Source organism: Camelus dromedarius, chromosome 8, assembly GCF_036321535.1.
Source record: "Camelus dromedarius isolate mCamDro1 chromosome 8, mCamDro1.pat, whole genome shotgun sequence".
In the NCBI taxonomy this organism is placed as follows: Eukaryota; Metazoa; Chordata; class Mammalia; order Artiodactyla; family Camelidae; genus Camelus; species Camelus dromedarius.
The window spans coordinates 31,731,346-31,759,283 of NC_087443.1; the positions used below are offsets into that span (position 1 = coordinate 31,731,346).

General features: G+C 35.3%; 1 protein-coding gene across 1 annotated transcript in view; it reads left to right on the forward strand.

Moving 5' to 3' along the window:
- Positions 1 to 27,938, forward strand: part of MICU1 (mitochondrial calcium uptake 1) — a 193,618-nt gene that overhangs the window by 35,145 nt on the left and 130,535 nt on the right. The window contains exons 2-4 of the mRNA XM_010984183.3: positions 1,501 to 1,662; positions 11,065 to 11,239; positions 16,884 to 17,046. Of these exons, the coding sequence (XP_010982485.1) occupies positions 1,502 to 1,662; positions 11,065 to 11,239; positions 16,884 to 17,046 (499 nt within the window). The 5' untranslated portion in view covers position 1,501. The remainder of the gene's footprint in view (positions 1 to 1,500; positions 1,663 to 11,064; positions 11,240 to 16,883; positions 17,047 to 27,938) is intronic.

A 27,938-nucleotide genomic window follows, 5' to 3' on the forward strand; every position in this document is an offset into this window, starting at 1 on the left:
ATCATATTCTTTTCCTAGTTAAGGACTTCAGTGACTCCCCGTTTGTATATGTGATCAAAATTCTCAGTTCAGCATTCAAAGGATCTTCTCAAGTGATCATGGCTTTCCTGTTTGATCATATGTCATGAATGTCTTAGTTATGCTCATTTTTGTTATAGACAAAAGCAGTGCTGCATATGTGAATGCATTTGTGGGTTTGGAAGATGTTAATTTAAAAATGAATCAGAAGTTGATGGGCAGAAAGAAAAGATAAAAGGCAGTCTCCTTGCTGCTGAATTTTGCTAGAGTATGTGCAATAAAATGAGATGATTTCTAGGATTGGGAGGGATATAAGAATTTTGTTGCTGAAGCTTAGGTCATAGGAAATACGAGAAAAAAATTAATTCTTCCCAACTTTATCTGTAAGGGTAAGATTTAGCTCCAGCTTTGAAATTGGACCTCGGTTGAATGAAGGAGGCTAGGAGAAAGGTTTAGTTAAGAAATTACAGTTGTAGGTCCCAGAGAAGAGTCAGTAACCGGCTCAGTGATGTTAGGAGAGAGCTAAGTAGTCTAACTTGAGTTGAACCCAAATAATAAAAGACAGTTTTCTTAGTATGTTGGAGCTGAAAGTATACTTAGGAGCCAGTACCTGTATAATTTGTAACTTGACATTTTTCATGTTAAAGTGAAATAGTTAAATATTTTAAGCACCCGTGATGTAACAGACTCTGTAGTAGACTATGTGTTTACAAAGAGGAAAAAAAAATTTTTTTGGCCTTAAAGGAAGCTAAGAGCCAAGTGTGTGGAAGGGTAGGGGACAGCAGCACTCTTACGTATGATCAGTATATGAATTGCCATACGTACAAAGTGGAGATAATTTAAATTAGGAAGAAGTAAACTATGCTCTGAGAAAGTTAAAGGGGAGATGCATGGATAATTTGTATGATTTGAATGAAATGCTGCTACAAAAATTCACGTAACCGAGAAGAAATACTCATTTCTCCTTCAGTTACCTGTGGATGGCTTTACAGTGAGTTCTTTTGGTATAACACTTTAGTAAATTTCTCAGACATCTGTGGCTGTTTCCTTACTACACTGTCTCAATTTCAGCCCAATTGGGAATAGCCCGTTTACAAATTTATTCCTTTTTTGTTGCTCTAGAACAGCATTTTAGGTACTGGCTGCTCCCTGTATCTGATGTCTCTTTACTCATTAATACTTAGTTGCCTGTTTTAATAAGTAATACTTCATATCAAACTTTCCCTCTTCAAATTACCATGTGGTTTCTTGTCTTCTAATGGTGCCTTGTCTGATACAGCAGGTTTATAAGCAGTAGTACTTTTCTTATATGATTGTTCTGAGAATTAAATGGGATAATACATAGTATTGCAAAGTGTTTAGATTGCCGTCTATCATTGAGTAAGTACTTAGTGTTTGTTGGTGTTGTTAATACTGTTATCATCATCATCATCATTGTCAAAACCACCAGTTAGGAATAACATTTCTACTTTTTGTCCACAGGATGTTTCGTCTTAACTCACTTTCTGCATTGGCAGAACTGGCAGTGGGCTCTCGATGGTACCATGGAGGATCACAGCCCACCCAGATCAGGCGACGGCTAATGATGGTGGCTTTTCTTGGAGCATCTGCAGTAACTGCAAGTACTGGTCTCTTGTGGAAGAGGTCAGTATTATCTGAGCATCCTGTTCCTGCATGTACTTTTACTCTTCCAGTTTCTCTGCTATCTTAAAGGGATTGATTTCTGGCTTAACTTTGTATCAACATTTCTTGGCCAAATCATTTGGCATTGATAATATTTATCTATGAAATAAGATGTTTCAGGAAAGTGAGCTGTCATGTCAAAGTAACAAATAGGAAATATTCTGCTTCAAGGTCTGCCTGTCTCTTCTGCCAAACAATTTGTGTAATTTACCAATTTAATAATTTATCGTGTACAATTTAGTGGTTTTTAGTATATTTACAAAGTTGTGCAGCTATCAACAGTATCTAATTTTACAAAAATTTTATCATCCCTAAAGAAATCCCATGCCATTTGACAATCACCTCCCACTTTCCCTATCCCTTCCAGCCCTAGGCAACCACTAATCTACTTTCTGTCTGTAGATTTGCCTATTCTGGGCATTTCATGTAAATGGAATCATATACTGTATGGGCTTTTGTGACTACCTTCATTCACTTAGCATAATGTTTTCAAGGTTCATCTATGTTGCACCATGAATCAGTACTTCACTCCTTTTTATAGCCAAAATAATATTATTCCATGATGTGGACTGTTTACCACATTTTGTTTATTTGTTTATCTGTCAATGGCTATTTAGGTTGTTCTACTTTTTGGCTGTTATGAGTGATGCTGCTATCAACATTTGTTTACAAATTTTGGGGGTGGAATATACTTTCATTTCTCATGGGTGTATTCCTAGGAATGAAAATGCTGAATCTTATAGTTACTGTGTGTTTAACTATTTGAGAAACTGCTGGACTGTTTTCCATTCCCACCAGTAATGTATGAGTGTCTGTGCTTACGTGTGTGAGTGTGCATGTGCATGTGTTCATGCTTAGATTTCTCATCTGTAAAATAGAAATAATGATAGTATCTATCTCATAGGGTTGTTATGATGATTATTAAGGGTGAGAGTGGTGATGGTGAAGAAAGGAGAGAATATTAGCAAAAAAGACTGACTTTCCAAAAAAAGTTGGGATCATAATATAAAAGATCTTATGTACTGTGTGAAGGAGTTGAGATTTTTAATCTTAGCAGTGGTGAACTAAGGGGTTTTAAAACAAGATATTGGCAATAGACAAGTTTTAAGAGAGATTAATATAGCAAAAACAGCGAGATAGATAAGAGTGAGGAGAAGCTACTGGCAGACGCTAATACTAGTTTGAGATGATAATGAAGGTACAGGACCCTTAGAAATGGATAGGCTTTGAAATTTTTCCAGGTAAAATGAACAGGAAGAGACAGAGAGACAGAGATCAGATTGAGGGACAAAGAGGGAAGGAGGAAGAAAGAGGGGCAAGAAAGAAGGAAAAGAGGAAAGTAGGGAATTCAAGTTTCATCTATATGTAGCACTTGTCAATTTCTTTTTTTAAGGCTGAATAATATTCCATTGTATATGTGTCTTAGTCTGTTTGGAGTGCTATGACAAAAATACCATGAACTGGATGGCTTATAAACAATAGACATTTATTTCCTATAGTTCTGGAAGCTTGGAAGTCTAAGATCTTGGCAGTGGAAGATTCAGTGTGTGATGAGGGTCAGCTTCCTCATTTTCACTGTAACCTCATGTGGCAGAAGTGGGCAAGGGAGCTCTTTCAGGCATCTTTTAAAAGGACACTAATTCCATGATGATAGAACCCTCATGATCTAATAACCTACAAAGGCCCCACATCCTAATACCATCACCTTGGGGGTTAGGTTTCAATGTATACATTTAGAGGGAATACCTTCAAACCATAGCGATTATGTACCACATTTTATCCATTCATCTCTCAGTGGGCATTTGGGTTCCTACTGTCTTTTGGCTATTGTGAGTAATGCTGCTGTGAACATAGGCGCACAAATATTTATTTGAGTCCAAATAATTGCTTGAGTGGAGATATATATATATATATCTGTGTGTGTGTGTGTATGTATACACACATATATATATATCTTTGTAATATGTTAAAAAATCAGGAAACGTGAGGCCCCTAGTTTTGTTCTTCATCTAGATTATTTGACTATTCCAGCTCTTTTGTAGTTTCATATGAATTTTAGGATTTTTTTTTCTATTTCTGTACAAAAGATATTGGGATTTTGATAGAGATTGCATTGATTCTGCAGATCTTTTTGGGTTTCAGTTTTTCAATGTTGAATTCTTCTCAGCCTCTCCCAAAAAATAGAATAGGAGAGAATGCTTCCAGACTCATTTTACAAGGCCAGCATTACCCTGATTCCAAAACCAGACAAGGACACCACAACAAAAGAAATTATAGGCCAGTATTCCTATCAAAATTCCAATGGATTTTTCACAGAAATAGAAATTTTAAAAATCCAAGAAATAAATCACCTTACATATAGTCAATATTTGACAAGGAAGCCAATAATACTAAATGGGGAAAGGATACCCTCTTCAATAAATGGTGTTGGGAAAACTGGATAATCACCTACAAAAGAATGAAAATGGACCCTGTCTTAACACATTCACAAAAAATTAACTCAATTGGATCAAATATTTTAACATAAGCACTGACACTGCTGAAGTCCTATAAGAAAACTTAGAGAACGAACTCCTGGTCATTGGTCTTGCAACTGTTTTTTGGATACTATACCAAAAGGGCAAGCAACAAAGCAAAAATCAACAAGTGGAATTGCATCAAATTAAAAAACTTGTGCACAGCAAAAGGAAACTATCAACAAAATGAAAAGTGAACCTGTGGAATGGGAGAAAATATTTGCACACCATGTATCAGTTAAGGGATTAATATCAAAAATGTATGAAGAGCTCATACAGCAAAATAGCAAAAAGCACCCCAATATGATCCAATTAAAACTTGGGGCAGGGAAACTGAATAAATGTTTTTCCAAAGAAGACATCCAAATGACTAACAGGTACATTAAAATGTGCTTAATTTAACATCACCAACCATCAGGTAAATGTAAGTCAAACTCACAATGAGATACCACTCACACTTGTTAGAATAGTTTTCCTCAAAAAGACAAAAGAGATCAAGTTCTAGCATAGAGAAAAATAAACCCTGTGCACTATTGGTGAAAATGTAAATTGATGAGAAAAAATATGGAGGTTAATAAATAAGTTAGACTGTTATAAGGTGATAATACGTATTGTAACCACATGACCAACCACTGAAAATGAGTACAGTGATAGATGAAAAAAGCAAAAAGAATAAATGAATGGAACAATTTAAAAAAATGGAGGTTTCTCAAAAAATTAAAAATAGACCTATATGACCCAGCATTTTCTCTTTTTTGGTATCTATCCTAAAGAAATGAAAACAGGATCTTGTATTGATACCTGCACTCCCATGTTCAATTCAGCATTATTATACAATAGCCAAGATATGGAAACAAGCTAAGTGTCCATTAATGAGTAAATGGATAAAGAAAATACACACACACACACACACACACACACACACACACACACACACACACACACACACACAATGTTTTTCAGCCATGGAAAGAAGGAAATCCTGCCATTTGTATCAACATGGATGGAACTTGAGGGCATTTTGCTCACTGAGATAAGACAGACAAAGAAAGACATATACTGTATGAGATCACTTATATGTGAAATCTCAAAAACCCAAAGTTTATTTATTTATATGGAGTACTGGGGATTGAACCCAGGACCTTATGCATGCTATGCACATACTCTACCACTAAGCTATATCCTCCCCTTCTTGTTTTTTAATCTTTTACACTATATATCATTCTACTGTTTTATGGCCTGTAAGGATTCTGCTGAGAAATCTCATTATAGTCTCATGGGGTCCTCTTGTACAGGATAAATTGCTTTTTTCCCTCCTGCTATTAAAATTCTCCCAGCTGCAGCAGGCCACCTCCTGCTCTTCTTTGTTCTCAGTGGCCATCAGGCTAGCAAACTATGCCACTTCCAACAACTGTACAAGTGTAGTGAGCAGAAACCTGTCCCTTGGATAGCCCTCTGAAGAGCCAGAATATTGGATACCCATTCCATTCTTCTCTTTCCTCCCTGAGGGAGGAATTGCTGGCTGAGATATTCTTTTCCAGTGTTGAGCTATGCCTACTGTGGGGAGGGGCTGACATAGGTAAAGTGAAATTGTTCCTTTTATCCACTTCAATGTTTCTGTTCTTAGCATTGTGCTTGCCTGGTATAGTACTACTCTTAACTGAATTTGGGAAATCTCACAAAGGTATTTTGATCTGTATATCATTGTTAAATCAGTGTTCTTGGTGAGGACAAAGGTTGGGACTTCCTGTTCTGCCACCTTGCTGGCATCTAATAATTATTTTATTGTATATTTTATGTTGTGAATTTTACATTGTTGAATGTCTGAATTTTGTTGTTTTCCTTTAAAAGTTTTGATTTTCATGTTGGCAGGCAACTAATTTACTGAAGAACCTGCTTGATCTTCCAAAGCTTATTTTTAAGCATTAAAAAAAAATACATGAGTATTTTTGCTCTAGGGCTAATTTAGCCCTACTAACAAGGCATAACTCTTCTGCAGTCTTTGCTGAAAACCTTGGGTGTTTAGTGACTTGTCACAACTTGAGCATATTCTGCTTGTCAGTTCTGGAAATTATTTGTCCCACAACTGCTTGGTAATTCTTCTTTACCCAATTTTGGATAGTTTAATCCTAAGAATGCCCAACTTAATGTTAACTCAGGGAAACCCCATGTGGATTTATGGAAGTTTTTCTTTGTTTAATATCCTCCTCTCTGGTCCTCTTCCCCACCAATTCCAGCCACCTCAGTCTCTACAAACTTTGATCTGTCTTCTAAATTTAGCATGATCACTGTATTGTACTTGGAATTCTACTCATAATCTGGAAAATGTCTCCAAACAGAACTTCGGGGCAATTATAGGCATCTTTTTTCTTAGAGAGTTGCTTTGTATAGTTCAGTATCTAAAAATGTTTGTTTTATTTTTTTTATTTTTTTTATTTTCTGTATCATCCCCTCTGTGGGAAGGCAAGTCTTGTGCAGTTACTCCACTGTGGTTAGAAGCACAAGTCCTCTTTCTGTACATCATTGTGTTTCATCAATTCTGTAATGTTTAATCATTATATTACTATATCATAACCACAATGGGAATGAAATGGGAAAAAACAAAGTGATTCTTGTATATGTGCGACTCTTTAGGTGGTAATAGGGTGTAACCCATGTATTATACGTGAGCAACATTCAAAGTATCATGGATATCAGCCTGTAAGTCTGTCAGGAGAAATTATTAATGCTGTTTAATTAAATGAATAAACTAATGTGTGGTTAGGAGATTTTCTGTTATACCAGATAATACTGAATGTCTGTAGATTTTCTTTTTTGAACTTTAAGTTTTTGAGAAGTTAGCTCATAAATCACCCTTTCCAGAAGGCTTTTCTTGACCTTCTCTGTCCTTACATGTTCCTTTATCATTTCATTTGTTGCTTTCCCTATTGACTGTGAACTTCTCGAGGACAAAGATGGTCTTATTCATACTCATCCTAGCAACCAGTATAGCTCTTAAAGTGCTTAAATGATGAATTAAATGAATACTGTCTCTTTTCTTTGTGGATAAATAGTTTGGATCTCCTCTTTACCAGCCCATCATCTTTTAGCTACAAAAGACTCTTTAGAGGGAAAAATGCAGTGAAGTGATCCAGTACCTCACTTGGTCAAGGTTGAAAGGAAATTTGAACTAAGGTCAAACGGTCGTTTTTGAATCAGATTGGAAAAAAGCTTAAGTCAGTGTGATAGTTTCTTGTTGCTTTTTAAAAACCTGTTATTTTTAGGCTTTAGCCTTGCTTACAAATTCAAATAATTCTTTGCCTTTTTTAATATTCAGAAAACATTTTTTCAAGTAAATGAAATAAAAACTATTGGTTTAAATCTTCTCTAAATAGTCAAATGAAAGGAACACATTTAGAATTTTCATGATTGAATTATCTTAATCACAGTTTTTTTTTCTAACCCCCTTTCTGGTCAACATAGGACTTCCATTTTGTTTCTTAATCAGCTACAGACATTGTCCTCTTTGTAAGACACTAGGTTGGAAACTCTAAGAACTTTAAAAATACAATGTCCACTCTTCTTAATGACTTTATCTGTTAGATTTAAACATATGGCATTGCTGATTTTTGATAGTTTTTGATTTGTAAAACCAACAATGGCATTTTGGTCCACTTGGTAAAGAGCAAGGTAAATTCTGGGAAAGCAAATAACCATAAAGAGTACTAAATTATATAGTATGGTTCAGTCACTAAACGGTGTAGGAGTTTGAAGGAAAAGACTCATTACCATTATTATTATCAGTTTCAATCTCTAATCAGCCCAAGGAGCGTCTACTCAACATTCAGTTTTTTCTTGCTATTGATAATTGAATAAACCTGGAAAGCCCTTCAGATCATTTGTCTTCATGTAGAATTTTTTTTTCATGTACAAATTTTTATCTGAATACCTGTTTGCAGTTCTTTTGGTCTCACATTTCTTCTTTCAGTGCATTTTTTTTTAACTGTGGTAAAAATATATACAATATAAAATTTACCATCCTTGAATATAACCTTTAAAAACCGTGAATCACTATATTTTACACCTGTAACTTATATAATGTTGTACATCAATTATACTTCAATTTAAAAAAAAGAAAAAATTTACCATCGAAGCCATTTTTAAGTATACAGGTCAGTAGCGTTAAGTATATTCACACTATTGTCAAACAGATCTTCAGAACTTTTCATCTTGCAAAACTGAAAGCCTATACGCATTAAATAGCAATTCCTCTGTGCCCCTTCTCTGCATCCCCTTGTTACCAACATTCTAGTTTCTGTCTATGAAATAGAGTATGTTAGATACTTCATATAAGTAGGATCATACAATATTTGTGTTTTTCTGACTGGCTTATTCTATTTAACATAATGCCCTAAAGGTTCATTGATGTTGTAGTATGTGACAGGATTGCTTTTCCTTTTCTGGGGTCTTTTTTTTTTTCAGTTTTCTTAAAAAAATTTTTTTAAACATTTTTTATTGATTTATAATCATTTTACAATGTTGTGTCAAATTCCAGTGTTCAGCACAATTTTTCAATTATACATGAACATATGTATATTCATTGTCACATTTTCTTCTCTGTGAGCTACCATAATATTTTGTGTATATTTCCCTGTGCTATACAGTATAATCTTGTTTATCTATTCTACAATTTTGAAATCACATCTATCCCTTCCCACCCTCCACCCCCTTGGCAACCACAAGTTTGTATTCTATGTCTATGAGTCTGTTTCTGTTTTGTATTTATGCTTTGTTTGTTTGATTCTTTGTTTGTTTGTTTTAGATTCCACATATGAGCGATCTCATATGGTATTTTTCTTTCTCTTTCTGGCTTACTTCACTTAGAATGACATTCTCCAGGAGCATCCATGTTGCTGCAAATGGCGTTATGTTGTCGGTTTTTATGGCTGAGTAGTATTCCATTGTATAAATATACCACATCTTCTTTATCCAGTCACCTGTTGATGGACATTTAGGCTGTTTCCATGTTTTGGCTATTGTAAATAGTGCTGCTATGAACACTGGGTTGCAGGTGTCATCCTGAAGTAGGGTTCCTTCTGGATATAAGCCCAGGAGTGGTATTCCTGGGTCATATGGTAAGTCTATTCCTAGTCTTTTGAGGAATCTCCACACTGTTTTCCATGGTGGCTGCACCAAACTGCATTCCCACCAGCAGTGTAGGAGGGTTCCCTTTTCTCCACAGCCTATCCAGCATTTGTCATTTGTGGATTTTTGAATGACGACCATCCTGACTGGTGTGAGGTGACACTACAAAAAGCTGCACATAATTAATGCCTGCAACCTGATGAGTTGGAGATAAGTATACACCCATGAATCATCACTGTGATCTATGCTGTATACCTCTCCATTACCTCCAGAAGTTTCCTCCTACCCTCTTGTTAATTATTATTATGTGTTTTTATGTTTGATAAAATATATAATGTAAGATCTACCTTAGCAAATTTTTAAGTATGCAGTACAGTATTGTTAACTACAGGCACTGAGCTGTGTAGTTGATCTCTAGGACTTATTTATCTTGTGTAACTGAGACTTTGTATCCTTTAACTAATACCTCTCCAACCCCCGGAAACCACCATTTCATTCTCTGCCTTTATGATTTTCACTGTCTTATATTAATCATGTAAGTGGTATAATGTAGGATTTGTTCTTCTGTGTCTGGCTTACTTCATTTAGCATTATGTCCTCTAGGTTCACCTGTATTTGTCACAAATGGCAGGATTTCCTTCTTTTTTAATGCTGAATAATATTCCATTGTATGTGTGTACACCACGTTTCCTTTATTTGTTGACTGATAAGACATTTAGGTTGCTTCGGTATCTTGGCTTCTGTGAATCATACTGCAGTGAACATGGGAATGTATATATCTCTTTGAGATCCTGATTTCAGTTCCTTGAGATATATACTCAAGGGGTTGAAGTGGGGTTGCTGAATCATATGGCTGTATCCATTTACATTCTCACCTACAGTGTACCAGAGATCCCTTTTCCTCATACACTTGGCCTGCATCTATTATCTTTTGGGTTTTTTTTTTTCTTTTTTTTTTTTGAGAAAAGCCATCCTACCAGATGTGAGACGATATCTCATTGTGGTTTCGATTTGCATTTCCCTGATGATTATTGATGTTGAGCACCTTTTCATATCTATGTTTGCTATTTGTGTATCTTCTTTGGAGAATTGTCTATTTAGTTCCTTTGCCCATTTTTAAAATCAGGTTATTTTGTTGCTACTGTGTTATAAGTGTTCCTTATACATTTTAAATATTAACCCTTTATTAAATACATAGTTTGCAAATATTTTCTCCCAAAATGTCAACAGTTTTGTAAGTTGCCCTTTCATTTGGTTGATTGTTCCCTTTGCTCTGCTGAAGGTTTTTAGTTTCACTCAATCCTGCCTGTCTGTTTTTGCTTTTGTTCCCTGTGCTTTTGGTGTCATATCCTTTATATTTAAGGCTGAATATTATTCTATTATATGTATATAATACATTTCATTTATCCATTATCTGTCAATGGACATTTGGGTTGCTTCCACATTTTAGCTATTGTGAGTAATGCTGCTGTTAATGTGAGTGTACAAAAATCTCTTCATGACCTTGCTTTCAAATCTTTTTGATATATAACCAGATGTGGGATTGCTGGATCATATGTTAGTTCCTTTTTTAATTTTTTGAGGAACATTTTCATGTAGAAGTTTTTACGAATTTCATTGTTACTGTTCTTGCTAAGCTCTATCTGAAAATCTTTATTTGGTTGATATGATAAATCTTCTTGATTAATACAGATTTTTGGGGGTTTTTTTTTTGCACATTCAGGGCCCTTGCAGAATCTCCACCATCTGTAAACAACCTAAAGAGTGAACTTGGTGATAAAGGGAAGAATAAAGATGAAGGGGAAGATTGTAACCATGAAAAAAAGGCTGCAGGTATTAGTCTTGAGCCCTGTCCAGAAGAGAAAAAGAAGAAACGTTCTGGATTCAGAGACAGAAAAGTATGGAATGCAATCTTATAAATTAATTAGATCTGTAGTTAATTCGTAATTAGAATAATGTAGTTGAGTCCTTTTTATCATGTATTTCAGATGGTTCATATTCACTTAGAAGTTATTCACCCTTTTGCTATTTTTCATGTTCTAAGGCAAATGTACTCTGAATGTGAAGTTAATTGAGGTAGTAAAAAGAACCTAAGATTGGTAATCAGGATTAGCATATATTTTCCTTGTTCTTTCAATTCAACTGCCTGAGGTGACTGTCGCTTTTTGGGTCTTTCTAATGCTGAATGTTCATATATATGTGAAGTTGATTTTTGTGGTATCCTGATTTATGATGTCTAATTGTAAAGGCAGAAGGAAATCTCTTTGGAAAGATACAAATATTTCCAAAAAATCAACTACTTTTGAGGATAGCATAAATGTCATATAACTTTAGCATTTTATATCTTTAACACAATTTGCTATTATATAGCTCTACCTGAGAAAATTTTAGTTCTGCTATAGTAATATCAATGATATTGGGCATTTGAATTCAGCAGGCTAATTATCAAAAGTTGAAGGAGTGAATTTCTTAAACATTTTGTATGTTAACATTGAAATTTAGGGAATTACCTTCACTTGCTGAAATATAGCTAATCAATGCAACAAGATAATTTGAGTTAGTGAGTGTGTGTGGTGGGGGGTGTGTGTGTGCATTTTCAATCAAAAGGAGTTCCTTTGAGAAATTTGGATCTTCTGTTTGATCTTTTGTTTGTTTGGGTGAAGCTATTAAACATGTCTTCTCATTTCCCAAATCCATTTCTGATTAAGGTAAATTTGAATAAAAGTTATGTATCACAAGTTAATTGTCAATTATTCCATTGTTTCCAAAATGATACATTTATTTAATCTTTTGCTGTGAGGGAACTCAAGGAAAGTTCAAATTTACTTTGCTCCAGCAGCTTCATTTATAGTCAGACTTTCCATTTAAAATGTAGGGCTGAAATAACCCAAATAAACATTTATTTTTGAGTCTTCCATTTTCCACTGCCACTTTCTGCTTAGCAGATGACTGTATCTCATACTTCACAGAAAAAAATGAAAGCTGGCAGTGTAATTCACTCAATTTGTAACTCCCGTAGCTATAAAACCTTTCTAATCTGTATCTGAAATAATTCTTACTTCTTTCACTAAAGTCGCAGTAAATGAATAACCAAGAACCTGTTAAACATTTACTCTTTCTCTATCTCATTTTTTCAGTTACTCTTTGCTATTCATTCTTTTACATAGTCCACATAGACATGTCAAAAATTCTTCTATCTTTAATTAAATAATAAACTTTACTTTTGAGCATGCATTTTTTCTAGCTACAGTCCCATTCAGATTCTTTCCCTACAATATCAAACTGCTCTAGTCTTTACATACTGTCTTTGACATCATCACTTTTCATTTAAACTTTTTGCTTTTGTTCTTTTATATTCTCTTGATTTTTCTGTAATATTTCAAATATCCAGTGAAAAAAATAGAGATTGGTATAATGAACATATATGTACCCACACTTATTTTTGTTAAGTTTTAACATTTGGCTGTATTTGCCTCAGTTTTTTTTTTTTTTAAGAAGAAACAAAATGAATATTAAAAATACACTGCTTAATACTCTCCTAGGTCCACTTTTCACTCTTCCTCTTCAGATGTAAACCAGTGTCCTAAATTTGCTATTTTTTTACTCCTACACATGGCCTGGTTGTTTTATTTTATTCTAATTTTTAAAAAGTCCTCAAATACAAAGAGCTAGGACAATCATATCACTTAGTTCATGGCGTACTATTGTTAGTTTACACATGCATCTCTCTTTCATTTTATTTAGCTTCATTTTATTTTTTATTTTTTATTTTTTATTTTACTTCCCCTTCTGAAGTCTCACATTCTCAATTCTGAAAAATTCTCACACATTGCTTCAGCACTGATTCATTGTCATTTCTTTTCTTTTGGAACTCTTCTTTAGTGTATGTTGGATCCTCATAACATATCCTGCATATCTTTTAAAGACTTTTTTCATATTTTTTTCTTTAGTTCTTCCCCTACTTCCCCATGGTCTCTACTTTCTTTTTCTTTCAATTTTTTTGTGTGTGATAAAGTACATATCCCATAAAACTTAGCACATTAACCATTTTTAAGTATACAGTACAGTGGTATCAAATGCATTCATAATATTGTGGAACCATTACCATCATCCATCTTCGTAACTGTTTTCATCTCACGAAACTGAAACTCTATTCCCATTAACTGTAACTCCTACTACTCCCTTCATCCCAGCCTTTGGAAACCACCATTCTACTTTCTGTCTGATTTTGAATACTTAAAAGAACCTCATACAAGTGAAATGGTATAGTATTTGTTTTTTTGTGACTGGCTTGTTGCACCTAGTGCAGTGTTCTCAAGGCTTATCATGTTGTAGCATATGTCAGACTTTTCTTTCTTTTTAAGACTCAATAATATTCCATTGTCTATATATACCACGTTTTCTCATCCATTCATCTCTTGATGGATATTTGAGGTGCTTCTACATTTTAGCTATTGTAAATAATGATGCTATGAATATGAGTATTCAGATACCTCTTTGAGACCCTGGTTTTCATTCTTTTGGGTATATACCCAGAAGTGAAATTGCTGGATCATATGGTAATTCTAATTTCGATTTTTTTATGGAACTGCCATCCTGTTTTCTACAGTGCATTTCCCTGATGATTACTTATGTTGAACACCTTTTCATAAACCTTTTGGCCATCTCTATGTCTTCTTTGGAAAACTTTTCAGATCCTCTGCACATTTTTAAATCACATTTGACAAAATATAACATCCTTTCATGATAAAAGCTTCTGTTGAGTATAGAAAGAACATACCTCAACGTAAGCAGGACCATATATGACAAACCCACAGCTAATGTATTCAATGGGGAATGTTTGAGATCTTTCCTCTAAGATGAGGACAAGACAAAGGTGTCCATTCTTAACACTCTTATTCTTCTAGACTTGGCTTATAAAATCTCCCACAGGGTTTTTCAACACCCTTTTTCCCTCCCTGAGGACTGGAATTGCTATGACCAAAATTGACCTTAGAAGCCTTATCGGCAGTTGTCAGCTTGATATTGGTTCTTTACTTGTTTTCTAGGGGTTGTAGTTGCCAGGGCTGCCAACTAGAGAATTAGGAGGGGCCTGTTTCCCCTGGCACAGATATTAGAAGTGAACTTGGAACTCTTTCACCCAGATTACTCTGGGCCCTTGCTGGGGTCTTCTGAACTTCTCAAGAGGCTCCAGAAACAGGCTGCAGCCCAGTGCCAGCTTCCCTTCACATGTGCCCACCAGGCTGTCAGGGGAAATTGAAGAAAGATGGGGAGTGGGAGAGGATCCATCCAATCAAACCCAGAGTAGGAGAAGATTAGCACCCTTGTCTCTGGGTCCCCTCCAGGTAGGAGCAGAGGTCTTGGATACAGCAAAATGCTCAGGGCTGATAGTGTGAGCCTAACTGGGATGTGCAGCATTAGGGTAGAGTCACTTCGCACAGGATGGTGTGAGTTGTGGGTTTTGGTCGATTGGCCAAAGGCATGGCTTTGGAAAGTGTTGGCCACCTGGCCCATCAGCCCAGCCTGTTCACTCTACCATCTCAGAGTAGTTGGGTGCAACTACTATTTGGCTGTTCTTGTTCATTTCATGTAGGAAATATAATGCCTGAATTTTGATCCGGTTGAGTCTGGCAGCTTAGTAAAAACAGCTATCTTAACATCATGAAACTCAAGAATGTTTTAAGTGAATGATTGAATGTTACTATTATAATTCCCTTAATAAATCTTTTCACCAGGCTAAACATTCCAAAATCCTTCAACAGTTTTCTATATATAACTTCCAAGCCTTTGTTATCTTGGATGCTATATTTTAAACTCTTTACATGTTAATTTGTTAGTGTTCCTTTAACATGACTACTTAAAAGGAGGCAGCTCCTTATCAAATTATATGAAATTGATCTTTAAGATACAATGCTAAGTGAAAAAAAGCAAAAATACACTATATAGTATGTCTATACTAAACTCGACCAATGTGGGAATGCAAAAAATTTTTTACTTTCCTTGACCTGTTGTTTCAAAACAAAAATGAATTCATAATATTAAGCATATTTTTTGGCAACAGTCAAGGATCTGATTTGCAGTCTGAAAATCATTGACTTTTAAGTTCTTATTTTTCTACCTTATCTTATATATGATTGACGTAACTGTTTAGTTCACAAAGCCACCTTTGGTAGTAATGGTAGTTTATACCCTAAATATTCCAAACTGATTATTTTTTGTTCTGTAGGCAGTATGACCCAGCAGATACTTGTAGTGAAATGTAAAATACCCTTAATTTAAGACTTTTAGCCAAGTCTCAAGGCTGATAAAGAGTTGAAACGCTCTTAGTGTGTTTTCCTCATGCCAAATCTATTGAAAATTTTTCTCAAATCAGACTTTAATGAAAATTAGCATTAGAAAGATTCCTGACATGTATAGTTACAAATTAACATTACTTCCTTAGTGGCTGAAAGCACATCTGGTAGTGGAATTGAGACCATTGTTAAACAGCTGCTGTCAGTGACCTCAAAGTGACCATCTAGCCAGAACTGACAGTTACAGTAATAGCTGTGTTAATAAGGCAAATTAAAAACATTAATAATGCTTTTCATAATATACTGAATTGCTTTATAGACATTGAACTAATGGGTTTTTAGATTGTATTGCCTTGATATAGTCTCTAACCACTTATTTATAAGGTACTATTTCATGTTGGTAATCTTAACATAGGAAATTCAAGTATGAGAGAAATCTTTTTACCAAAGTACTGTATAGTTTGTAGAAGAATGTTACGCAAAAGATACAGTATTTTGTATGGTCCATGCACAGAATGGGGGCTTGCGTGCCAGATAAAGAGATAGGCTTTTATGTAAACATTACACTCATTTAGTTAAGTGTATGCCATATTTGATTTTGTCCTATTCAAATATTTGCTTATGTTCTTCCTAAAAGTACTCTTTTCTAAATATGCTGTATTTAAATGTTCTCTGAAAGTTTGTTTAATTTTGTATTCAAAAGTAAGAATCTTATTGCTTCAGACCTGTTAATAATTGAGTTTCTATGATATGTAATTTTACTTTTTTATGCTATTGTTTAATGTACTTTGTGTTTGAAAGACTGTGAACTATTCAGACCTATGAAGTCTCACATCTGTTCTGTTTTAGGATCCAGGAAATTGCAAAGAAATAAAAACTGTAAAGTCAGTACCTTTTTAAAAACTTGATATTTAAAAAATTACAGGGTACTCTATATATGGTATTATATCCAGTTACTAAGACCTTTTGAATTCTTGTGTGACATTTTTCAATTTTGTTAGCTTTCAACAATTTAAGAAATCAGAAAATTATTTTTAAAATTCTGAACAAAACAAGCATTGCGTCAACTAGAATATAAATAGTATATCAGAAGAAAGAGGTTCACAATTTTTTGAAACACGAGTAATTTCTAATGTAAAAAATCCAGTTATAGAAAAAATGATAGAAAGTTCCCCCCAAAATAAGGTAGGAAATACATGAAAATGAGAATTGCTTAATATAGTAACACTCTCTGAATTTCTAATTTTAGGTGATGGAATATGAGAATAGGATTCGCGCATATTCCACACCAGACAAAATCTTCCGATATTTTGCCACCTTGAAAGTAATCAGTGAGCATGGTGAATCTGAAGTGTTTATGACACCACAAGATTTTGTGCGATCCATAACACCCAATGAAAAACAACCAGAACGTAAGTTGCTAAAGTGAAAAATAAGATTGTGATATTTTATTATATGCTACTTTGTTTCTCTATATATTACCTTAATTTTATAAGTCATGCAATAATTATATTCACTGTGTAGCTACTGAATATCAGACATTATATTAGGCTTTAGGTGTACAAAAGAGGAGCCTAAGAGTTAAAGGGTTGAAGGGGTTGTACCCCTCTGGCTGAGATTCATTGCCTGTAAAGAGAATATTCCTGAAGGCGATGCGATACAGATATGACTGCCATCAAGTTACTCTTTGGTGAGATAGACAGAGATAGTAACAGGCAATTTCAGGAATGTGGTGATTTGTTAAAGAACAGATACTACGACAATATAAAGAAGGGGCACTTAACTCAATCTGGAAGTTTAGAGAATGGTTTCTAGAGAATACATCTAAATTTGAATAAATGTTAGACAAAGAATAAAGGAAAGTATGTCTCTTCTAGCAGAAACAGCCTGAACAAACGAGATGTGAGAAAAGAAAATAAATGGCGTAATATTATAAATTAAAGGTAATAAATTACAAATGTACATAGGAGACATGGTGGGAAATATGACAGAATAGAGAGCTCCAAAAAACAGTTCTTTCACTGAAGCAATCATTAAGATGCCAAAAATGGACAGAATCAACTTTTTGGAAATGTTGGGATGTAATTTAAAAATTTACAACAACCAGCACTATGCCTAATGAAGAAAGAGGCTGATAAATTTTGAGAATAAAGTTTTGTGGCCTTTTGTTTACCTGCCTACCATGCCCTATTTCCCAGCTTAGCAGTAGCCATGAAGATAGCAGACTACATTACTAGTGTTGGCTTATTAGTGATGGGGAGGGAGTTCACTAGGGGGCAATACAGACTTTTTCCTCATAAAATTGTGGTTGTGCATTTTGACTCATCTGGTAGTTTCCTGAGCTCCTAGCAGAAAGGCTTCCCTTTTGTTTCACCCACTTCAAGCTGAAATGGCTTCCCAGGTGTCTACCTCCTGAGAAAAATTAAAGACATATACCACCTGTAGCCATTGGGCCAAGAGAGGGAAGATGGGACAAGCAGCAGACAGACTGAAAAGCCTGGGAAGGAGGAGGCTGAGGAGAAGTATTTCAGGGAATAAGGGCTTTGAAGGGCTACTGCAGATACTGGGGAATTCAGAGAGATGCTCAGGGCTAGACACATGCTTGGAAAAGTCTTGAGTGGGCTTGTATTTCTTGCTGATATTTGTGCTCCATACAAGAAGGAGGTGAAAGTTAAGACAGAGTCATAGGAGATCTAGCAAAACATCAAAAGAAGGCCCTAGCTCATAGCCAGTCTACAGATACTAGGAGAGTTGGGCTATGGGGTTTTCTGTTTTGTTTTGTTTTTTCATTATTTTTGCCTCCAGCATCTAAGGAAATCTCTGTGAGGTCATTTGATGACTGCTGAGATAATAGAACAGAAACTTCAGTGATAACATATGACAAGGAATACAATCTTTGCAAAAACAGTTTGGAAAAATCATTAGACAAAATGATGACTGTAGTCCTCAACAAGTTACAACATCAAACCCTGGGAAGCAGGGAGAATCTGATTTCCAGAATTACTACATTGCAGTATTCAAAATGTCCAATTTTTAATTTAAAAAATTGCATGGCATACCAACAATAACCAGTAATGTATAACTCATTAATAGGAAAAGAAAGAAATTGATAGAAACCATCCTGAGGAAACCCAGGCATTGCACTTACTAGACAAAGATTTTAAATCAGATATCTTAAATATGCCCAAATTGCTAAAGGTAACTATAGACAAAGAACTGTAGAAAATAGGGAGAATTATGTATTAATAAATAGGAAATATCCCTAAAGAAATAGAAATTATAAAAAGAAAATGAGTAGAAATTATTGAGCTGAAAAGTACAGTAGATAAAATGAAAAATTTACTGAAAGAGTTCAATACAGATTTGAGCAGCTAGATTAAAAAAAAATCAGAGAACTTGAAGATGGGTCAATTTGATTTCTAGTCTGAGAAGCAGAAAGCAAGAAAATTAAATGAAAATGAATGAAAATAAGATACATATGGGACAATATTAAGTGTAACAACATATGCATAATGGGAGTCCCAGAAGGAGAAGTTAAGACATTCATAGATAATGAAAAGTGGAGGAAGTTTGTTGCTAATGATATCCCCACAAGAAATGCTAAATGGAATCCTCTAGGCTGAAGTGAAAGCATACTGGATATTAACCAAAGTCATAAAAAGAAAATTTTTAAATGATAAAGACCAGTAAAGGTAACTACATAGGGAAATACAAAAGTCAGTATTGTTTTATTTTTGGTTTTTAATTTCCTTTTGTTTCCTATATGATTTAAAAGACAAATGTGTAAAATAACCATTATAAATGAATTAATGTTGATTCAGACTAGCTTATTATCAATTTAGGATGTTAATTGTAATCTGCAGATTAACCACTAAGAAAATAACTTTTATAAAAGTACAGAAAAGAAAATGAAGAGGGAATAGAAATGGAAGACTAGAAAAAAATCAAACACAAAAGTGGGCATGATTGGAGGAATTGAGGGACATAAAAGATGTATACAAAACGCAAATAACAAGATGGCAGAAACAAGTCCTTCTTGTTAGTAATCACTTTAAATATAAATGAATTAAATACACTAATTAAAAGACAGATATTGACAGGATAAAAGAATATGATCTAGCTATTTAATGTCTACAGGAAATTTACTTTAGGTCCAAGACATAAATAGGTTGAAAGTGAAAGGGTACAGATAGTAACCTAAAGAGAATTGAGGTGACTGTACTTATATCAGACAAAATAGACTTTAAGTAAGAAATTGTTATAAGAGACAAAGAAGGAGATTATATATTGATAAAAGGGTCAGTTCATCAACAAGGTGTAACAGTGATAAATATATACCCACCAAATGACAGACCCCAAAATATCTGAGAGAAAGATTGACAGAATTAAAAAGAGAAATAGTTCTACAGTAACGGTTAGAGCCTTCAGTACCCGTTTCAGTAATGAATAGACCATCTAGACAGAAGGTCACTAAAGAAATAGAGGACTTAATACTATAAACCATGTAATAGACATGCATAGAACACTCCACTCAAGAGCAGCAGAATACGTGTTCTGCTCAAACACACATCAAACGTTCTTCAGAGTAGACCAGATAGACCACATGTTAGGCTACAAAACAAATATTAATAAAAGTGTTAAAAGATTAAAATCATACAAAGTTTCTTTTCTGATCACAGTATTATGAAGTTGTCCATCAATAACAGAAGGAAAATTAGAACATATATAAATGTGTGGAAAGTAAATAGTACGCTCTTAAACAAGCAGCAGATCAAAAGAAGAAATCACAAGAGAAATTAAAAAATACTTTGAGAATGGAAAAGAAAACAGAACTTACTTAAACTGATGTAATGCTACAAAAGCAGTGCTCAGAGGGAAACTTACAGTTGTAAACACCTGCATTTAAAAAGAAGAAACATCTCAAATCAATTTCCTAACTTCATACTTTATGGAACTTAGGGAAAAAAAAGAGCGAACAAAATCCAAAGATAGCTGAAATAAGGAAATAATAAAAGCTAATGCAGAGATAAATGAAGTGGAGAATAGAAAAACAATAGAGAGAATCAATGAAACAAAAAGTCGTTTCTCTGTAAAGATCAACAAAATTGAGAAACCTTTAGCTAGACTAAGAAAAAAGGAGAGAAGAAGCAAAAAACTAAAATCAGAAATAAAAATGGGGACATTACTACCTACTTTACAGAAATAAAAAGGATTATAAGGTAATACTATAAGCAATTATATACCAACAAATTGGATTACCTAGATGAAATGGACAAATTCCTAGTAACACAAACTGCCAGAAGTGAAAAAGAACTCTTAAAATTCAACAAAAAGACAAACAACTCCAGTAACAAATGGGTAAGGACTTGAATAAACATTTCTCCAAACAAGGTATACAAATGGCCAATAAGCACATGAAAAGGTATTTGATATCATTAGTCATGAGAGAAATGCAAATCAAAACCACGATATACCACTTCACATCACACCCACTAGATTGTCTCTAATTTAAAAGCAAACGAGTGTTGATGAACATGTGGAGAAATCAAAGCCCTCATAAGATGCTGGTGAAAATGTAAGATAGTGCAACCACTGTGAAAAGCAGTTTGGCCATTTCTCAGAAATGTAAACAAAGAATTACTATGACTCAACAATTCCACCCCTAGTATAAACCCTAAAGAATTGAAAACAGGTACTCAGATAAGTATTTATACATGTATGTTCATAGCAGCACTGTTTATAATGCCCCCAAAGTGGAACCATCCTAAATGTCCTTTAACAGATGAACAGATAAACAAATTGTGGAATATACATACAATGGAATATAATGCAAATGTGGATGAACCCTGAAAACATGCTAAGTGAAACAAACTTGACACAAAAGGTCACATATCATATGATTTCGTTTGTATAAAATATCTAACATACGTAAATCCGTAGAGACAGAAAGCAAATTGTCAGTTGCCAGCAGCTGAGTTGGGGAAATGAGGACTTACTGCTTAAAGGGTACGAGATGTTTTTTGTTTTTTGGAGTGATGAAAATATTTTCGAACTAGTTAGAGGTGGTAGTTACACAACACTGCAGATGTACTAAATGCCACTGAACTGGACACTTTAAAATGGTTATTTTATGTTACTTGAATTTCAGCTTAGTTTAAAAAGGGGAAAAAAGAATATACTATCAATTCTCATTATTTGCAGATTTTGTATTTGCAAATTTGCATGCTCATTAAAATTTACTTGTAACACCATAATCAGTACTTAATGGTGCTTCTGTAGTCATTTGTGGCTTTGCACAGTCCTGTGAAAAATTTGAGTCACCCCCTGTGCATGTTCCCAGCTGAGGTCAAAGAAGTGCTTTGTCCTTTTGTTTCAAGGTTCATACTTCGAACAGGTGTCCTTTGCTTTGTGTATTTAGTGCCATGTTTTTTGAACTTCTGTGCTTTATCTTGGTGATCACTGTTTCTCTTCCCACCACCCAGTGTAGTACTGAAGTCCTGCCTAGTGTCCTTAAGCATAAGATGGCTGTGATGTACCTTAAGAAGAAAATGTGTGTGAGATAAGCTTTCTTCAGTGCTGTTAGCCATGAGTTCAATGTTGATGAATCAGGGATATATATAGAGAGAGAAAGGATGAATCAAATATATATACAGTTATATGTGTAGCAAATATATATGGGAGGAAGGGAGAGAAAATAAGGTGTCTTTAAATAAGGTTATATATTGACCGGTTAAAATATCAGGATCCTGTGACCAGAGGATCTTAGGAACCTAACCCTGTATTTCTCCTAGGAGCAATAGGTCAATATTCACCAATTCATTGTTCGTGACAACTTGATAGAACATAACTATCAGAATTATAACCAATTGTATATGGTACAGTGGTAGGATATGAAAAAGAAACTATTTCTTTAGAGAGTGTGTTGTAAGGAAGGTATCCTGAAGGGGATGGCATTTGAACTGTTTTTTGAAAAGGGAGTAATAGTTCATCATATATGTGAGCAAGAAGAGGCATCACTCAGAGTGAGTAAATTGTTTGTTCAAAAATATAGACGTGAAATAGCAGTGTGAACTTGGGGAACCAAAAACACTATGGCATTTTCTAACAGGAGAGTTTATCATGTTTTGCCCATGTTTATTAACATTCATACATCTCTAGGACAAGTGAAACCCTCAAAGGTGCAGGAAAGTTGCCATATATTTTCCCCCTTAGGAAAATTTTCAAACATAGAAAATACAGAGAGTAATATAATCAACCCATATATTCCTGTCACTTAGATTCAACACTGTCAACGCTGATCTTATTTCATCTATAACTTTCTTACTTCCTCCTTTCACCCAAGATTGTTTTCAAGCCAGTTTAAAGCAATTTTAAAGATGTTCTTTAAAAAAGAGTAGTACCAGTAATAACAATAAATTTTAAATATTACAGTAACTTCTGAATAGCAAATGTCTAGGCATTGTTCAAATTTCCCTATCTAAAAAATGTTTTACAGTTGATTTATTCAAATCAACCTCCAAAGATAACACTGTATTTTGTCTCTTATGTCTTTCTTTATCTACAAGGTTTTTTTTCTCTTTTTTTTTCCCTTGCCATTTATGTAAGACAAATTTTATACCTTGTTTCACATATCTCAGCCCACCTTTCACCTTTTGCTGAGACCTTTGCTGCAGCAGTTAGTGGTATAGAGATACAGCCAGACCGAAACAACCCTCAGCTTTGCTATGTGTCTCTTATTTCTGCTGTAAGGCATCTCTGCTGCTCTAGAACGGGGCCCCCACGGGAGCCCACTCTGCCATGTTGGCACATGCACACATACAGAAGTACAAAAGACTTCACTCTTTGTTGGGGCTTGGTGCATAATTGCTCCTCTGCACTGTCTTCCAAGGACACAGACTACATGGTTTCTCAGATGGGCCAAGGGGAATTGAGTTCTAGGTGTCTACAGCAGTAATCAGCTCAGTGACACACCTTTGAATTGGCTTTCCCTCCTTTCCTGTTTCACTTTTCCCAGTCTTCCTGCACTGGTTCCCTGCTTTTTAGGAAACTCAAACTATATCTGCATGGTGTTTTTAATATGGTCCTCTCTACTTTGTATTTCACATGGAAAATATATAGAAAGCAGCTGAAAGAGAATATACCAAATGTTAACTCTCTGAATGTTCATATTATAAGGAATTATTTTATTCTTCTTTATATGTTCCTTTATTTTCCAGTAGACTTCCTATACGTTCACTCATCAAGTATTGACTAGTTAGCTTTGCTATGAGTTAGATATTCCTTCGTGCAGGGCATGCAGTAATGAATAAAACAGACAAAAATTTCTGCCTTTATAGTGTATACAGTCTTTTATAATCAGAAAGAAGGTATAATAACTTTTCATTAATTGCACTGAATTTTAGATTTTTGAGCCTTTTGAATTAGTTCTAGTACCTTGGTTTGTGACACATAGAAGGAGAGATTAAAGGTTTGTGTGTAAGACAAAAAAAGGATTGCGAGGTATATTCCTGATTTTTATGATAGTAAAATATTTTATACTTGTCAAATTGTTTCTTATACCCAGATAAAGTCTAGTTTGTATCAGTAACTTTAAATAAAAGTGTACTTTGCTTCTAGTATGACAGTGAAAATGAAGCAACACTTTAGGCAGTTATTAAAGATTATCTGGTCATTTAACGGAGTTTTTTTTTTTTTTAAATCATTGTATATTCTAATTGCTTCCACACATTTTTTCATTTAGTTTTGTAATTTTGTCTTTTAATTGTTAAAAGACCTGTTACATGAACAGAATAGTTACTAAATGTCTAATATGCCAAGCACATTTCTGGCTTTCATAAAAAGCTGAAATAATGATTGCTTTTCTTTTAAAATAATAATTATGAGGGAAAATTGTGATATATTAAAATGAGATTCACTGGAAAATTTGGCTTCATTTTTGTTTGCTCATGAGCACCAATTTCCACAAATGTTGATGTAGCAGAAGTAAAATATATATTATTCAAATATGGGTTGAAATAAAGAAAAGAGTGAGGCTGCTTTTTTGTAGTTTGAATTTCTACCATCAGATGTCTGGACTCTAGTCAGTAGCTCATATTTCAACTTTGTTTTGTCATGTTTTTTGCACATGTCATATCCCAGGATACCTAACAGATCTAAACTTGTAAGTTTTGGTTTTAGAACAGTTCAGAAATACTCAAAAAGCACCCAAAGTCCTAAAATTAAGCAGTTTTTAAATAGGTGGAGTGCTAATGAATTTCACTAAAAAGCTAATTAAGAATGTTTTTGTACTGTATACCAAGAAAATTTAGAGTTGCCATAGATAAGTAGGAAGGACATTAAAAGGGAAAATATATATAGTGTATGATTTGAATACATCTCAGTTCCCTTTCTGTACAATCTTAATGTCATCATCCCTGGGTGTTGTAGATAAGGTAGTTGCTTCAAGCTCTAGGTTTTGAATGACTCTTGCTGCTTGTAGTAACCAGTTTTGCATAACTAGCCAAGGACATGGAGAAGCAGCAGAAGGAAGAGAGTTTTTAAAGTACTATATAGAAAAACTTAAGCTTTTGTCAGAGCAAAGCATACCTGAGCTTCGGTCAGAGCAAAGAGGATCTCTATTTCCTTTTCACCATATCCCACTGGCTGACCCTATTCATCTTGATCTGATTTTTGTCTACATGGAAGATGAAAAGGATATAAAAGGAGAAACACAGATCACACTGATTTATTTGTCCTGGACTCCATATTCTCTCTAGGATGATGCTTCATGCCCTTAGTGATAATCTTACCTAGAGCACTTTTAGTTTGAGACACAAAATTTTACACTTGATTATATACAGTGGGGTTCTGGTTTAAGGTGGTAATGTAGAGGGATCCTGAACTCACCTCCTCCCATGTACATAACAAATCTACAACTATATGTGGAACAATTTCCTCTGAAAGCAACCCAAAAACTAGATGAGCAACTTCTTCGCATCAGGCAAATGAGAAAAAACGCACATCAAATGGGTAAGAGAGGCTGAGACACAGTTTTAACAGAAACTCCACCCCTGGGACAGTAAACAGTGGTCAGGAGTGACTTCTACCTGAGGAGTAGGGGGTTTGAACTTTACATATAGCACCTCAGCTTTTGAGACGTGCACCTAAGAGATGAGTCCCTAGAACATCTAGCTTTGAAAGCCAACAAGGCTTGGGTCTACAAGACCCATAAGGCTATAGTGAACTGAGAAAGAGTTCTTTAACAGTTCATGGCTGGCTACCCTACAGCGCCTAGTGCAAAGACAGCTGAGTGAAAAAAGTGCCCAGTATTTCCATGAAAGTGGCCTATTTTCTTATCTTAAAGCATTAGCTTGAGGGGCAGACATCTAACTTTAATACACATCTAGGGGCCTACTGAAATATCCTCCAAAGACAGAGCCTGGCTGGCTCCATCTTTGCATTCTCCCTGTGCCTCACTCCAGGTCTCCAGTATTTCCTTGAAAGGAGCTTGTGCACATGGCTAGTGCCCTGGTTTTTGCAGCAGCTGCCCAAGAAACACACTTTGATCGCCTGCCTCTGGTAGGCAGCAGGGTTTATGTTCCATAGAACTGTAACAGAGAAAACAGTTCTTGATTGGCTACCATCATCAGGGCACAGTGCAGAGACCACAGACTAAAACATACCTCCATTCTTTCTGTGAAAGAGGCTTATTTGCTTGCCTTGAACCTTCAGCTTCAGCTGGTTTAACACATATCTGGAGGCCTGCTGAAATACTCTCCAAAGGCTGCAGAGGCCAGTGGGAGCCATCTTTGCATCTCCCTTTGCCTCGCTCCAGGTCACTGATATCTCTTCCAAAAGGGAGCTTGTGTACATGTCTGGTGTCCTGATTTTTGCAGCTGGCACCCAGGACACATACGTTCATCACCAGGCTCTGGTGGCCAGTAGAGCTTATATTCTCGGGTGCCATAGGACTCTAACAAATGGAGAAGCAATTCTCAACCAGTTAACCCACTCCCAGGGCACAGCACAGATAACCAGCGTGAAACACACCCCAGTCTTTCTGTTAAAGAGGATTATTGACTTATCTTCATAACTGTGGGCTGAGGGACAGGCTTCTAATTAAATGCACATCTATGATCTGACCATAATCCTCTCCAGAGACTGGGGAGGCCAGCAGGCACCATCTTTGTGCTCCCTCTGCCCTGCCCCAGGTTGCTGGTGTCTCTGAAAAAGGAGCTGGTGTACATATCTGGCTCCCCAGGTTTTGTGGCTGCCACCCAGAAGACACATCCCTTGATTGCTTGACTCTGTTGACCAGTGGGGCTTGTGTTCATGGGTTCAACAAGTGGTAGCAAACAAAAGTAACAGTTCTTAACTGGCTTTCACCCCAGGGCTCAGTGTAGAGGAATCGAACAAACACTCATTTCCCAGTCTTCCCCTGAAAGAAGTACATTTGCATACTTTAAAAAGTGCTGCCTGAGGGTCTGGCTTCCAGTCAGCTTGAATCTAGGTGCTAACTGAGATCCTCCCCTTTGGGGTGCTGACAGGTCTTGGCACAGTTACTGTGAGCCTCTAAGAATAAAGTAAGCTGCTTGGGCAATCACAAATGCTTGCAGGACAATCAAGAGCTAGGGGAGAGTTGAAGGATAAGGTTCAGCTTCTCCACAAAGCTACTCCTTCAAGACTAAGAGGGAAGAGGGAGAGGTGGCTATTTTCTCTGAGGCACAGATGGCAACTCAGTCAAGGAAAATGAAAAAATAAGGACTATGTTCCAGACAAAAGAAAACCTCAGAAAAAGACCTAAATGAAATGGAGATAAGTGACTTACTTGATAAAGAGTTCAAAATAATCATATAAATGCTCAGCAAGCTCAGGAGAACAGTGTATGAATAAAGTGAGAATTTCAACAAAGAGATGGAATATATAATAAAGTACTAAATAGAAGCTACAGAGCTGAGCAACACAGTAACTGAACTGAAAAATACAGTAGAAGGGTTCAACAGCAGACTAGATGAAGTGGAATAAAGGATCAGTGAACTTATCTAATCAGAGCAGCAAAAAGAAAAAAGAATGAAAAGTGTGACAGTAGCTTAAGGGACTTATGGGACAGTATCAACAGACCAAGAATCATGTTATGGGGGTTCTAGAAGGAGAAAATATAAAGGGGCAGAAAACTTACTTGAAGAAATAGCATTTGAAAACTTCCCCAGAACCAGGAGCCTGGAAAATTCCAGTAAGATGAACCCAAAGAGACCCATACCAAGACACATTATAACTTAAGTGTTAAAAGTTAAAGACAAGAAGAGACTCCTTGCAAGAAGCAAGA